The sequence below is a fragment of the Eriocheir sinensis genome, unplaced genomic scaffold (assembly GCF_024679095.1).
Source record: "Eriocheir sinensis breed Jianghai 21 unplaced genomic scaffold, ASM2467909v1 Scaffold415, whole genome shotgun sequence".
NCBI lineage: Eukaryota > Metazoa > Arthropoda > Malacostraca > Decapoda > Varunidae > Eriocheir > Eriocheir sinensis.
In genome coordinates, this window is record NW_026111738.1 from 347,501 (window position 1) to 364,145 (window position 16,645).

Here is a 16,645-nt window from a genome sequence, read left to right on the forward strand (position 1 = left end):
CGATCCCAAGGGCTTCTTCAAATTGTACAGAACGAAAACAAGGGACAAAATTGGACCGTTGAAAACTAACACAGGTGAGCTCGTTGAGAGTGGAGAAGATATGAGCCAAATGATGAATGATTATTTCCTCTCAGTTTTCACGCAGGAAAATCTAACAACCATTCCGGAGAGAGTTCAGGTATATGAGGGCAAAGGGAACGACAAGTTGAGGGATGTGATCATCACTAGGCAAGTAGTCCAGAATGAGATTAGTAGGTTGAAGAAAAACAAATCGCCGGGCCCTGACGAAGTATTCCCAAGGGTGCTGAAAGAGTGCAAGGAGGTCCTCAGTGGCCCGCTTACCGATATCTTTAAGATGTCGGTAAATTTCATAAAGGGAGACAAATCAGCCACCTCAAATTATAGCCCAATTAGCTTAACATCAGTTGTAGGAAAGATGTTGGAGTCAATTATAGCCGGGAGCATTCGGGACCATCTAGAAAAGCATAGTTTAATTCATGATTCACAGCGTGGATTCACAAAGGGTAGGTCTTGCCTTACTAACCTGTTGTCCTTCTACACTTAAGTAATCGAGGCGGTTGACCGAGATGAAAACTATGACATATTGCATCTAGAACAAAGTTCCCCATCACCGGCTATTACTAAAATTACAGGCTCACGCATAGATGGGAAAGTTTTGAACTGGATCAGGGAGTGGCTTAGTGGTAGGAAGCAGAGAGTGCAAATCAATGGTAAAAAATCTGAATGGGGCAGTGTTACGAGTGGCGTCCCACAAGGGTCGGTGCTGGGTCCTCTGCTCTTTATTATTTTCATCAATGACTTGGACACAGGAATTAGTAGTGCTGTCAGCAAGTTCGCAGATGATACCAAGATCGGTAGAGTAATCCAATCAGACAGGGAAGCTACCGAAAAGGAAAGTAAATTTTGGCATGTTAAGTAGAGCACATTTAAATTGAACAGTTTAGCTAGGTAAAGATAGGTAAGATTAGGTAAGGTAAGGCAAGGTTTGCTTAGGTTAGGCAAAGTAATATTATATGGTAAGGTAAAGATAGGGCAGTCTAAGATAGGCCAGCTTATGATAGGTAAGGCAAGGCATGGTAAGGTAGAGTAGAGATAGCTATGATTAGGTAATGTAGGATAAAGTAAAGTCAGGTAATGTTGGGAGCATATGCTAATAGCTCCACATGGCCTCAGGGCTCAATTTCGATGCATTAGCCCTTGAGCCTGTGGTAGAACCCATTACCCCAGAACACTGGGCTAGGGTCACATCCAGGTTATCACAGTCTATCTTCCCCAAACGTCCCCAGGTATCCATTTATCAACCAACCGGAAAGGGAGGATGAACAGCTTCAAGCCACTTGGAAGCATTGCTCCCAATTGGGGTCCATGCTTAAGGGGCCCCACAATAAGGTAATCTACTTCAGTATTGTTCAGTAAACACAGCAACACATCATAACATGCACCTGACACCACATTGCAGGTATTGCAGACAACAGCGAAAATCATAATTCCATTTTCATTTCTTAAAAAGTTGGTAGCTATAGTGTTTGCCTTCTTGTAGGCTTGGCAGTGAGCGGGGTCAAGTGAGACAAGTTCTAATATCTAGTAAATTGAGATGATCAACATTCTAATGTTGGATGTTTCAACATTAGTTTTCCATGAATCTCATAAGATCCCTCAGGGTATCCACTTCAAATTATGTTAATAAAAGTTTTCTGTTGAAAAAACTTTAAAGTACCCAAGATTATACCTCAGTAAAATGTTCTGTAGTGTTAATCAAATTTTGGATAATTTCCTTTGCCAATAAACCTTGAACATGAACTACCTACCTTCTACAGTTTTGAAAGGAGAATCAAACAAATGTTACCAACCAGCAACCATCTCCTTTCAAGCCACTCAACAAACACATTAATTGCTTTCCATTCTACCACAAAGGTATAAAATTCATAACAGACTTCATATATACATCCCGTATACTCCTATAATTTTACAGACCTTGATTATGAACCAGCAGCCCGCCCCCAAATGTTCCAAATTGAGCCTGGCAGCCCTGAAGACTGGCCCTGCTAGCCACTACAACACAGAGATGCTTATTGGCTAGGATAAGCTAGGTTTAATTAGTTTCCTCAGACTGCGTTAAGTTAGGTGAGGTTAGACAAGGCTGGGTTAAAATAAGTTAGGTAATTTAGATTGGTTAGGTAAGGCTGATTAAGGTTAGTTACCATCAGACTAAGTTAGGTTAGGCAAAGTTAGGTTAGGAAAGATTACTGGCTGGGCTATGTTAGGTAAGGTTAGTTTGTTAGGTTAGACAAAGATAGGTTAGGGAAGGTTAGGCTAGGTATGGCCAATTTGGGGTATCATTAGACTTGGTCAAATTAGGCAGGGTTAGGTTAATAAGACTAAGTTTAGTTTAGATGAGGAAAGTTATGGTGATTTGGTAAGACTGAGTTAAAATGCATGAAGTCAATTGTGGTAAAGGTTATATTAGGTCAAGTAAAATAAGGTCAAGTAAGATAGGAGAGATTAGTTTAGTTTAGGTTTGGTTAATTGAGACAAGGAAAGGTGTGGTTAGATAAGGTTAATAGAGGTGAAATCAGTTGTGGTAAAGATTAGCTTAGGTAACGTATTGCTAGAGATGGCGAGGTCAGTTATGATAAAATATCGTTACAAGAGAGGTTAGGTAAGACTGAGTAAGGTCGAGTAAAGTTTCAGGTTTCAATATTTTACCTAACAAGACAAAATCATACCCATATCAGTCTTAGGACAGATACTTCCATCGAACACTTGCTCAATATGCTCCCCCATCACTCCCACACCTAGAATGATGGATATTAGTTCTAGTCTTCATAATGCTGTTCACCTGGTTACCTTCCCTTAGCATCATGTTAGAGAAAAAAGAACAAAACAGTACAGAAGGGGGGAGGGGGGGGATTGGTTGTATCAAGTCGCCGATATCTCGTTTCCTACTTAATCAACTCCTCTTTTGCTGTAATATATGTCTTCTACTAACCTTTAAACCTCCCGGAAAACCATGAGAATATATAAAAACATAAGAGCAGTTAGTTAAGAAGCGATATGGAAGGTTGCATAGAGTAGTAAACGAGATATGGAAGGTTGCATAAAGTAGTAAACGAGGTGTGTAAGGGTGCATAAAGTAGGAAGGGAGATATGTAAGGATGCAAAAGAAATCCCGTCACGTGACTCTTATGAAACTCAGAATGAAGCAACAAGCATGCACTTACCGTGAAGCCTTTGTCGAGTTCGTGAATCCATCCTTCTTGACAGTCTTGAAATGAAAACTCACATCCAAGGGTCACCAAAATATTACTTCTGGTTCATTTCACTCCTTTCCTTCCCACAGATAAGAAGCAGTACACGAGAGGTTGAACAGTACGAGTTATTGTAAAATCAATCACTTCCTTTCCTTATTTCTTTCTTTATGACTTTTTCATGTTAACAATACACTTCTGGTTCGTTCCTTCACTTTCCTGAACACGGCCTTATTCAACAGTCTCTACTTTATTCACTAACTCAATAATAATAAAACGTAAGGCATTCACTGGAGCCATAATAGTCATGATATGGAAACAGTGCATCGCGTAAAAATTTGAATACCTTTCCTTGGCATTCCCTAAATGTAATGCCAGAAGGTTAAGATAAGCATGAAATGTAGACACAGGATCACGAAAGTAGGTATAAGTATTGCAAGTAATTAAGTGCGCGTGTGGAAGTCTAACGATCGGGGAAGACACACTTAATTACAATACTTGGTTAATCTTAGCAATATCGGCTGCTAGTGGGTGTGCATTTAGGGCACGGTGTGGTGGTAACTACAACATTTCTAGCACGTACGACGGGGTTTTGACAAGCGGACAGGCGTGTTTATGTCACAAGGGCGTATTTTTCCACGCGGGCTCTTCCTTTTCATCACCCCGGAGCTCGCAGTATCATCGCCCATCGACTTGGAAGAAATCGTGAGGCCAGCGTGGAAAAATACACCCTTGTGACATAAACACGCCTGTCCGCTTGTCAGAACCTCGTCGTACGTGCTAGAAATGTTGTAATTACCACCACACCGTGCCCTAAATGCGCACCCACTAGGAGCCGCTATTGCTAAGATTTACCCAATACTTATACCTACTTTTGTGATCCTGTGTACTTACATTCCATACTTAAGCTTCTGACATAATACATATATAAAAATCAACCACCTCCTTTCTTCATTTTGCTTTCCTAACCTCCTTTCTTCACCCTTTCAGATTGACAGTACACTTTTGGTCCACTCCTTCACTACGCTTTTTTAACAGTCTTTACTTTATTCACTTAATCGGTAATAATATCATATAAGGAATTCACTGAAACCATAATTCCACGTACTGAAATCCCTTCCCTTGGCGTTCCCTAATTAAAATCAAGGCCATCAAATCTTGGTGAGGTCATATAGGATAAATACCGAGCCTAGTAGTCCAGCGAGGAATACCAGAGCCTTGAGGGCCGCCACGAGGGAGGAAAACAATCACACGCCATCGCGGGTTCACAACTCGAGGCAGCGGCGCCATAACTGACCTACGGCTACGGGGAACAATTTCCACTATAATGGCAATACCGCCGCGTGGGTCGTTTGTTTTTACTTCTTCTGGCTTTTCTCTTGATTTTTCAACCATATTTAGCTCAACGCAGTGGGTAGATAGAGCAATCAAAAGCAGAAAACTTACAAGACTAATGTGTATCTTAACTACCCATCATCATCTTAAGCCATCACTAACCAGTCTCAGTAACGTATAAGAAGAAAAACAGTAAATATCAATAGCAAATAAATGTCATAGTGCCCTTCCAACTGTACATAGACATAAGGACAGCCATCCTATAAATTATAGTTTGGACCATAGGATCAGTGTGGTCTGAATATCTATGTAAATGTGCACCTCCCCAGAGGAACATACATACACATCAATGAGAAAAAACTGTACCTGGATATAGAATAAATATATAAACTACAAAAACGTATATGGACGAGACACGTGTGCCCGTTATCCCTCAGTGGTCTCGCTCCCTTCCCTTGCCCATACAAACATGCATAGCCACTAGTAAAAAATAAATTATACCTGATTAAGAAATAAGAAGAAAAAGCTACAAGAAACATATATGGACGAGAAAAACAAGTGTGCCCGTTATCCCTGGAAGCCCCCTTCCTCCCTTCGCCCCCCCCCTCTCCCTCCCCCCGCCCCCGACCACAACAACAACATGACGCCAACGCAGTGGCTGGCGATCCCCACCGACATAATATTAACCAAGTTCCCCCCGAAGGTCCCCCTCGTCCAGGACGCCAGCGATGTCCTGCCTATCAACGGAAAGAAGATGACGGTCAAGCAGGAGCCAGCCTCGCCCACAGAGACCACGGAGACGGCCATAGAGACCACTGACACGGCGGCTTCCAGCGTGCCTGTGAGCCCCATGGTGGGTGTGCATGCTGCTCTCTCTCTCTCTCTCTCTCTCTCTCTCTCTCTCTCTCTCTCTCTCTCTCTCTCTCTCAGTAGTGTAATAATAGTAGTAGTAGTAGTATTGTTGATAGGTACTTTTCGGTATTTACATTATGCAGCCTTCCATCCCTCGTTTCCATGTCACGGCTATATTCACACTCGTTTTGAACTCTATATTCTCTTCTATGACTTTCCGGGAGGTTTAAAGGTTAGTCGAAGATGTGACTACAGAGGAGTGGTTGATTGAGCAGGAAACGAGATTGGAAAGGGTGCATAAAGTAAACAACTTAATTTTCTACATTTTGTAAGAGTATAAATCAACCCAGCACACAACATGACCCATTGAACACGAGTCATTTTGAGAGGCAGAAAGTAAAAGTAATAAACTTCAGAAATATATACATGAAGTATCAATGAATAAACCTCAACCACTCACAACTTTTGCTTGTGCTTCCTGCCTTTTGGTGTTAGTTTATATCCATTCAAGGACCCGTCACACTCCAGTTTTCGTAGTTCATTTCTAATGGATCTTATCCTTTTTTATAGTAAAGGAAGTAGTTCAAAGGCAAATATGAATCAAAACAAAAAAGCCTGCTAAGAGCTGCCTCAATAAAAGAAAGTAGAGATGAGTAGCTGAAAGAGAGGTCAGTTTCAAATGGGATTCATCTTTCTCTGTAACCATTGCCATTGAAGATGCCTCGTTTCTGTGAATAATGTTTTTCTCTCATTTAAACTCACTGCAGTTGGCTGCTCCAAATTGATTACTTGATGTAAAGGGGGGGCCAAAGTCCCTACCCACCCATAGATTAGTTTGGGCTACAATTGTTAGATTTAAGTAGTTTTGATAAATGCAAATTAGTCCCACTGTACAAAAAGGCAAATATGGCAGCGAATCGTCCTCCATCGTCGTGAGTTGGGCTCTCTATGAAAATTTACCTCAGTTTTCTTAGCCCCTTGCTTCAAGTCAGTAGGTTACTATTTATTTTTGTGACAATAGGTTACTATTTAAATGGTAACAAGTCCCATAGTTATGATCCGCTAGGTTTAGGTAGGGTTCTGTTAATTTATGAAAACACAATAACAGAACATTGGTTTGGTGGAGGAATTACTCGGCAGTCTTGAATTCAGCGTAATTCTGGATATTAATTAACCTTACTCTCTGCATTGTTCTCAAAATAACACATGTTCAAGGGGTTCTAATAAGTGCTGATTTGATTTCTACTTTAAAAATTAGTATGGAGCATAGAGTATAGTATGGATAGCCCTGAAACCATTCTTAACCCCTTCACTACGGCCGGGCCAAAACAGTACCCTGTGCCATATCCAGGATCGCTGCGCGCGCCAAATTTCAAATGTCGATATTGAATATAACAAGTTTTCAGCCATAAACTCAACATAATCATCATGTATTATATATGAAAACATGCAGAATTAAATGGTGCACATAAAGAAACGAAGTCAATTGATAATTTTGAGATGGCTAAAGCGAGCCAGGACACAGTATCTTGGCGTCCTCAGTTATGGTACAGTGCGTAAAAGGCAGTATACGCATCCTCATGTTGAAGGGGTTAACTGTATGTATAACCACTTTGTGAATCTGAAATAATAAAATAAAACACTGAATTTAGGACATGATCTTTTTAAACTCTATTTAATCAAATCTTATAACAGATTCATAAAACAAAATTTCACTTAGCAAACTATTTCAGGAATGTATCCATTTGCAAAGTGAGGTTTGCTTGTATTATGTGATATTATGGCAAAGTTTATTTGATCTTTCTTTGTTAATATAGAGGACTTGGTGGTCTGTAGGCCAAGTCAGGATAAACTAAGCAAGATAAGTTAAAAGAGTAAGTGAGTTTTAATTATTATCTGGAAAGATTTTAATACATTATATTCATTACTCATACTGACGACTGCCTTAAAAAGTAAGATTGGTAAAGTGTTAAGACATATTGAACTTTTTTGTCACAGCATAAAGTTACTTTCCTCCAAACATATCTAACTTTGACTTCATTTGTGACCTCTTGACCTGCTATAATGACCCTCTGGTCACCCAGCAGTGGCCTCAGAGTGAGGCATCTGTGGCTGGTGTCATCTCTGGGACTAACATTTATCACGGTAACAGAAAAGTCAGCTGTGTACCTCGCACGATGGAGAGACAAAATTCATGCTGGAGTACCACGCGGCGTCACTGGCCACCGCCGCAGCAGCCCAGTTGAAACAAGCAAACATCATCATTGTCACCTCGAGGCCAAAGAACCCGGATTACAAGGTCAGCACCACTTCCCTCGCCAAGGCTTTTGGGTGGGGAGACAATTGTGAGGGTACTCTAATTTTCTTATTTCTATTAATGCTACTATAATAAAAAAAAATCTATACTTTTTTCAGTTGCTAATTGCATATTTTCCTTGATATAACTTGAGAGTGGGTTCTGTAGAAAAGAAAGTACAATAATTATCATGAATTATTATGTGAATTAAATTCATGAAAAGTGAAAGAGGAGAGAAATTATAGAATCTGTCATGAGAGGAAAAGTAGACATTTTGAGGATTGGTGATACACAACTGAAAGGGCACACTGTACTAGATTATAGAAGGGCCGATGAAAATAGGTTGTGGGAGGACTGGTGTGGGGAACTCTTTTAAAGGGTGGAGACGCTCTTGCCATGGCCACCTCCTTGGATGAAGATCTTGTGGCAAGACAGGGATTCTAATATATTTAGATAGATAAAATTATCAGATAATTATCTTACATCTTGTGCCACAATCATTACTGGTCCACTGACCCCAAAAGAACCATCAGTAGTTAAGACACACCTACACAACATTACCAAGTTATCAACTCTATACTAAGTCTGACAGCAACACAACCCTCACCAATCCATCCACAGGTGCGGGAATTCACAGTGGCCACCAAGCGCAGCCGGCCAGTCAACTTTAAGCTCCTGCTGGCCAATGTGGGCGTACGGCTGTCCATCAGCCTCACCTACCAGGGCCACATCTATGGGGACAAGCCAGTCAAGCGGTGCAAGAAGCATGACGAGTGTTCCTGGTGTGAAGACCACAAGTATAATGAAGCCTTCTGCATCATCAGCAAGTTCCACCACTACGAGCTTGACCCCAAGGGCAACCCAACAGCTATTCTTACCCCACAAGTCGAACACCTGGACACAGATGGCTCAATACAGTTCTCGGTGGTGTTCGCCTGCTGGAACTCGTGTGATATCCACGTACCCTTTGGCAAGGAGATGACGCTGCACATCGAAATTACTCATAATGGGTCAGTGTTCTGGGGCTGCTTGTTAAGGGGAGGGGGCAACTCCCTCTTCTCTGAGTCACTGTCTGTGTGTGTGGAGCTCCACTTCTTTTTGGGTCAGTAAATAGATGATGCTTGATAGGGGGAGTAGGCCTCTGATTTTTATTTCTAGGTTGGTGTTGAGGGACTTCTTGGTCACAGAGGAAATGGGGCCCCACTGTCTTTGTCCAGCTTTTGTATTGCTCCTTATTTTTCAGGTTTATGTGATATTTGATCATGAGGTAAACTAGGGCTCTCCTTTCTTGGTTCCCCTCAGAAGGCTGAATAATGACAAATTGATAAACAGAGACATGAATGTACAAGCCAGAAAGATTAATTGTTTCTGTGTATATTAGCATATCTCTTGGTGGTATCTGTCTGCTGCAGTCTGTCACGTTTCTGTCTGTTCTGAAGTCTATCTATTTTCTACCTATCCGAGTTTCTGTCTCCCTCTAGCTCTTCTGTACACACAGATATGAAATTAATATTTTCTTTCTCTCCAGGTTTCCGTCAGCCTCCATCTGCTCCACACACAGATAGGAGGCTGCATTTTATCGTGACCCTACAAACACCAATTTTTCCCTTGTCACAGTCGATGCCTCTTTACAGGGATGTGAAGAAGGTGGAGTACAACATTCAGTGTTGCCAGAACCTCCTGAGAGATGCCTTCAAGGACAGGAAGAGAAAGTTGTTTTCCCAGTCAGAGAACACACAAGAGGTAGGAAGTTGTCAAGCATCTCAAAGAATGAACATAAAGCCACGAGTAACACTCCTGCTACATCTAAGCTAAAAATTAAAGATACTCAAACTAAAAGAGTCAAGTTTTAGTGCTTACCTATCTCTCTATCTATGTTATGTCTCCAACTTTCCCTGTTCTGGCACCCCTCACTGCACTCAATCCCTTGCCCGACTCTCTATGTTATGTTGATCTATTTCACTGGTGGTTCCCCTTTGACACACCCTCCCCCAACCCTGCACTTATACTCTTCACAAAATCATCCTCACTCATTCTCATCCCATATCTAAACTATCTCAAAAATAACACATTTTACCCACTCTACCACTCCCTTTGATGGCACACCTATATAAAAACTCTACGTCTTTATTACTTTTATCCCATCTTAATGCCACATGTACCTCATATGTCACTGATTTTCACATCATGTATTTGTGATTGCTGTACTACATTCCACATCCATGTCTCTAAAGCATATGAGAGTTGGAAGGATAATTTCTTACACCCTTTTTCATTCCTGTGTTCACACTTCTTTTCATCAATACTTTCTCCAGCATACCTATTACCTGTCTGCCCTTCACTGCTCTCTCCCTCACCTCTTCCTCCATGCTCCCTTACTACATAGAATCATCTCTTAGTGCTTAAATTCAATCACTTCCTCCATCCTGTCCCCCAAACTGTTATGTCATACTGTCATACCCTCTGCCCTAACTCTGTGGCTTTGCAAAAATCAAGACTCTGCTCTCTTGCCCCATCATATATCATTACACTCTTCTTGCTATTATTTACTTGTAACTTTCTTCTCATACTTCTCTTACACAACCTCTGACTCATCCATGGTCCTCTACAGCAGTGGTTCTGAAACTTTTCATTACCAACCCCTAGGAATGGGTTCTTCTCTCCACGCCCCCTTGCACATATAGATAAAATTGCATTGCTCTTCAGCATCTTCCCACTTAAACTCATTAACCTCCTCCATTTCTTCACCATTCAAAATTATTTTGCATTCTTTTTCACATTCAATTCCCACTCTATATGGGCATACAAAATCTACAACCTCACTTCTACTCCGCTCACAACCATCACTTTACTTTTGTTGACATCTACTTTCAGCTTTCTCCTTTTACAGACACTATCAAAAACACGGACCAAATTTTGTAGGTCACTTTCATTTTCTGCAATGAGCACCGTGTCATCAGCAAACAGTATCCAATTCATCACCCACTTCCTTCCCTCATCGAACAGGCTTACTCCAACTTCCCCAACTTTGCCCTTCATTTCTCTAATAACACCATCCATATAAATATTGAACAGCCATGGTGACATGACACACCCCTGCCTTAAGCCCACTTTTATCTCAAAATGTTCACTTGTTTCTCCAGTAATTTTGACACACGCAGATGCATCCTCATAGAAAGACTTTATTGCACTAAGCAGTTTTCCTCCCACACTATATATCTTTAAAACATCCCACAATGCAATCCAATTGACTCTGTCATAAGCTTTTTCCAAATCCATGAAAGCAGTGTATAGTTTCTTTCCTTTTGCTATTATTTTTTCTACTACCATCCTGAAGGCAAAAATCTGATCCACACATCCCCTTCCCTTCCTGAAGCCTCCTGATTTTCTCTTCTGTAAGTCTTTGCACCCTCTCTATTATGACTTTTCCATATACCTTTCTGGGTATACTCAGGAGACTTATACCTCTATAGCTCCCACACACCCCTCTCCTGCCCTTCCCCTTGTACACTGGGACAATAATGGCTTTTGTCCAGTCTGCTGGCACCCCCTCCCATGCTACTTCACATATCTTGACCATCCATTTAACAACTACATCTCCACACTTTAACACTTTAATCTTTTTATTGCCTGATTTACTTCTTCATATGTTATACTTCTTTCTTTATATGCTCCTCCTCTACCTGTACTCAAAACTGTTGCTGTTACAGCTGCTGGACGTCCATCCTCAAAATTCATTAAGTTTTTTAAATATTCTCTCCATCTCTCTTTCACAGCTTCCCCGTGTTTCAACATCTTTCCATTCTCATCCTTAACTTCATTTATTTTCTTGAGGAGATATTTTCTGCATTTCTTGTGTTTTTTACTTTTTTCCAATATGATTTCCTGTTTCCTTTATATTTTTCACTTAGTCTTTCCAAAGTCTTCATCAACTGTCTTCTTACTTTCTTTTATTGCTTGTTTTAATTTCATTTTGCATTCTCTATATTTCTTTTCCCTTTATCTTTTTACTTGCTCAGCCACATTTCTTTCTTGAGTTTTCTTAAAAAGTTCCCTTTTCTCTTTTACTATCCTCCTTATCTCTTCTGTCCACCATGAATTTCCTTTTCTTTTTCCATCTCTCACCACTTTCATCCCTAGCACTTTTTTTGTTGTAGTTACCATTATTTCTTTAAATGTTCCAAAAACTTTTTCAGTATTTGTATTATCTTTTACACTTTCCCATTTTTCACTTAAGGCCTCTGCCATTTCACATTTATACTCATCTTTTAAGGTGGCAAGCTTAATACAACAAACCCAATCAGGAAAGGTCATTATATCTTGTGTTTTCTCCAAAGCACTGATAATTTTAAAATAGTTATTGGCCTCATGACTGTGAATGAATTTCACATTGCTGAAGATTAATGACATGGCCCAAACAAGAAATAATGGTACTGAACTTAAATGTAAGGAAACATATCCTGACTGCACCAAATTCTTTTTTAGTGTTGTAAGAGAAAGGAATAAGCTGCCATCTTCAGTGGTTCAATGTAACATGATTGATTAGTTTAAAAACAAATTTGACCACCTCTTCCTCTACCTTAACATTGCTAGGGCTGAGATTTTCAGATTAACACTGGCTGTTTGCTGTTATTTTGGTTTAGGAACAGACCACATCATCTGAATCACTGGGTCTGTGTGGTTTGAACATCTTTGTAATTCACTGTAACTTGGTCCCTTATCAGTGCTGCCTTAACAAATCTCATCTTTTACTTTCAAACAAATTAAATGTACTACTTAGAACTGCTGGATTAAGGTACAGCAAAACCACTTATCAAGATTATATGACAGAATAAAGAGTAACACATTACCTTCTATCTCCATCAGAATCCCTCCAAAGCTTCCGCTGCCTCCTCCAAGACCTCCAGTACCTCGTCCTCATCCTCAAAGCTATCCTTGAAAGCCTCGACCAAAGCCTCCTTGTCTTGCCCGCCCACCTCACCGCCCACCTCACCCACCAGAGTCAAAAAAGAAAAGGCTGTGGATATTGTTGTGGTGAGTAGATGAATGCACTGATCCTCAGTCACTCCCCAATGTTACCAGATTGTTGTACTCAGCCTCTTACATATACCGATTTCCAACCCCAAAATTGTCTCCTGTGCCCCAGTAACGAGATTCATTCATAGTTATCACTAAAAGAGTTAATTCCTGATGTTTCCTGGCAATAGTTATGCATCAGAAACCGGTAAATACTATGCTCTGAGTACGATTATCTGGCAACGGTGTCACTCCCACTCACACGTCTCTTTGCGTTGCCATGTTAGTGAAGGGAGGGCGAGGGTGCAGGCAGTGCTAGGGAAAATGTGTGCCCTTTTGTCCCTCAATGAGTTTAGGTTTGAATTGCACTGAATTATTAATATCCAAACACTAGGCAGCAGAGACCATTAGGGTTAAGTCATAATTTGAAACTGAATTCGGCCAAATTAGATGAAAAGTAAGAATGCTGTGTTTGTAGCTGATTCTTAATGGACTAAAGAAAATAAGAGGTAAAGACAGGAATATTTAAAGGTTTGAGGAAAGGACTGCAGCTCAAGGCACATGGCTAAGGATACTACAATCTGTCCAAATTAACTTGGCCAATTTGCACCGAGAAGCCCCTCCCCATACTGGCTAAGCTCTGCCCCCCCTCTCACCCGATTGGCTGTTCATGACGTCATGTATTGTTTCAGAGACACGAACCAAATACATATGATTGAGATAATCTAGCTAGTTTCATGATTAAAAAATATTCATAATTTAACTGAATGACGGCACTCTGATTTAACAATCAATGACATCACCTAAGAAACAAAGTACAATAATAATACTGCCTGTTTTCAAAGGAGACCGGGCCCTTCAAAACAATACAGCAGCAGCATTGAAGGCGATAGTAGGCTATCTATAAAGTAATACACACTTTCCGTCATTATTTCCTACATAGCTCATTCACATACGTAGGCATACTGAATATAATCACATAAAAAGTATCTTCTACAGCAACTTCATACAGGTAGGAGTCATTGTATTAAAGAATAAGTTTCGTATCTGTGGCTTAGAGGGGCTGGTAGGCTATGTATGCTTGGCGGGACGGCGGGTGACAGAGAGCGCTGCAGGCGACCAAGGAGACTATATTATATATAGCCTCCATGCAGACGACGCACCACCCGTCCCTCCAAGCAACAAACACAAAACTTATTCCTTAATACAATGATTCCTACCTGTATGAAGTTACTGTAGAAGATACTTTTTCTGTGATTATATTTAGTATGCCTATGTGAATGAGCCATGTAGGAAATAATGACGGAAAGTGTGTATTACTTTATAGATAGCCTACTATCCCCTTCAGTGCTACTGCTGTATTGTTTGAACAGTCTCCTGTGAAAACTGGTTCAATGGCCATGGTATTGTAGCTTTGTTTCTTAGGAGACTCTGGTTGAGTGGTAAAAGGGAAGATAAGAGTGTATTCTGCCATCTGGTGTCATGGAAAAGATAACAACAGTGCATTGCAGGAGGGGCTGGATAGGAGAGGGACCTGATAAGGCGGCTGGTGAGGGCGATGGCGGCAACTTAGCCAGGATCCCACCTGGTGAGGATAAGCAGCATGATGCCTTGGAGTTTAAGGCCAGCGGCACTAAGTGAGGGCAGGACTGGGGCCCGGAGGAGGTGATGGTGCCAACTCTGCTACTGCGCCTCCACCACCACCACCACCTTGAGGAGAGGTTCTTATGCTCACAATTAATGATGCAAAATAATGTGAATGTTTGATCATATTGGTCATGATATAAGATGTTTAGTTGTGTGTATATACATTAGAAAAAGAAATGTAGGAAAAAACTTCCAGATCCAGCTTTAAATGCACACTTCCTCAGGTGAATGTACATAGTAAAGGACCAGACTATAATCACTACTGTTGATTAGTGTTCAAAACAAAGGGGGGAGCCAGGTGCCTGTGCGGCATCGTGCATAATTCATCCCCATGGCCTGGTCATGGGCTGGACTCATGAACACATACCAGTACTCTTGCAGAGAGTTTTGAAACGAGTCTCTGGGTACTGCTGGGACCTCACACACCACACCCCTGTCCCCCTCACTCAAGGGGAGACACTAACCACTCTTTGTCTTAGCAAAAATAATCTGCCTGAGTGAGGCTCCAACCTCATCCTGGCAGAGCAGAGCCTTAATTCACTGCACCACTGGAACGGTGTGTGTGTGTGTGTGTGTGTGTGTGTGTGTGTGTGTGTGTGTGTGTGTGTGTGTAAGTGGGTGGGTGGATGAGTACTCCCTCACACCACTAGCCTAGTATGGTGCCTGTACATGTGTCAGTATATCAGAAGCAACAAGAGGGAGGAGGAAACATACATAAACAGTTCATGACCAGTCTAACCAGTCACTCCAGCAGCCACATTGCACTAATTCAGATTTTTTACATAAAATCTCAGCTTATCCTGACTCATCCTCAGCAAACCAGAAAGCAAAATTGGGAAGTAGAGACAAAGGAGAGACCCAACTACTTCACTGTCATGTTTGTTCGTTCGCATCCTGCCCACTCTTAGTTCGTCTTTCTCTGCAGCCCCACCGCCACAAACAGCAAGCACTTCTTCACTTGCCATGTTTCGTATATATTTTCTTAACAGGCTGACCAAGGGATCAACAATAAGTAAATGAATAAAATAATCCCCAAAGAAATGCAGCTTCCACAAAGAATACAGAAAAAGATGCCAAAAAAGAATGTTCAAATTTAGTCCTTGAGATGTCCTGATACTCTCCTCTGGTTAAACACCTTTTCCATGATTGTCAAATACCTCAACACTAATAAGGAGTCTGTGAGGGTTGAGGAGCTACAGCAAACAAGATGCCTACTGTTTGCTACCCTAAACGACCCACCACCAACACTGCAAACACTCATCCTCACGTCTTAACACCTTTTACACGGATATTTTAATGCCTCAAATAATTCTTCAAGGAGTGTGTGTGGAGGAGGTATGGCCAACATGCTTCACACGGCACTGGGTAATTAAAGAGTGACTGTGTTGTGGTGGTGGCGGCGGAGTGGCATCACGGCTTCTTGCTAAACACACACCTATAGATCCTCTTGGGGCTCTTAGGAAATATGGTTGTTTATTATTAAGTCAAAACTTCTTCCTTCATTGTTGACAAATATGCAATTCACATTTTCTTTTTCTTGGAATTGTTAGTTTTATCTCTGTTGTTGAATTTAGGATTTTATCTTATTTGTGAATGTCTTTAGTTATTGAACACTCTTGAATGTTTCTATGTATATATTTAAGAGGACGAAGAAGGGTTCCACTCTGTACAAACCATGCATAGTGTGATATTGCACACTATGAATATTTAGGAAAAACAGGATTAGCTCCACGCTTTTCTAACATCTCATCACCACAGCTGATCCACACTTCATGCCAAAAACATGCAAATGCCCCACCACAAGATGCCCAGTCTGAGGGTGTGCTCTAAAAAGCTTTTGCCTTGAGGTGCAATCCTTAGTCAAACTCATTTTCCATGGTCCTATATTGTCACCTAATATAAAAGAACATTGGCACCATAAACCCATGCATGTAAGAAGTTTGCATACAGGTTCCATGGAAACCAGTGTCATAAGAATGTTTGGTCAGGCGCCCGCCATTTTAGGCTAACTTAAACTGCAGTGCCCACACCTTGCACATGTGAGCATAATACAGAATGTAAAACATAGCAAACTTCATACTGTAAGAAATTAATATATGTATGACTCAATCCATTTACTCTGTGGAAAATAAGGTTCTTGGTGATGAGAGTGTGGGTTCCAAGGCTCAAGTCAGGGCTACTGGGCCAGAACCTCCAACCAATAACAACTCATCAGTGGCGCACCCAGAGG

At 41.1% G+C, this 16,645-nt stretch overlaps 1 protein-coding gene across 1 annotated transcript; it reads left to right on the forward strand.

The window, feature by feature from the left end:
* Positions 1 to 5,232: 5,232 nt before the first annotated feature.
* LOC126992190 (uncharacterized) lies at positions 5,233 to 12,786 on the forward strand (the record flags this gene model as incomplete). Its single annotated transcript, XM_050850850.1, has 5 exons — positions 5,233 to 5,457; positions 7,609 to 7,755; positions 8,374 to 8,762; positions 9,387 to 9,495; positions 12,619 to 12,786. Coding segments are annotated over exons 1-5 (1,026 nt in total), but the record flags the coding sequence as incomplete, so codon positions are not given.
* Between the last annotated feature and the right edge of the window lie 3,859 nt (positions 12,787 to 16,645).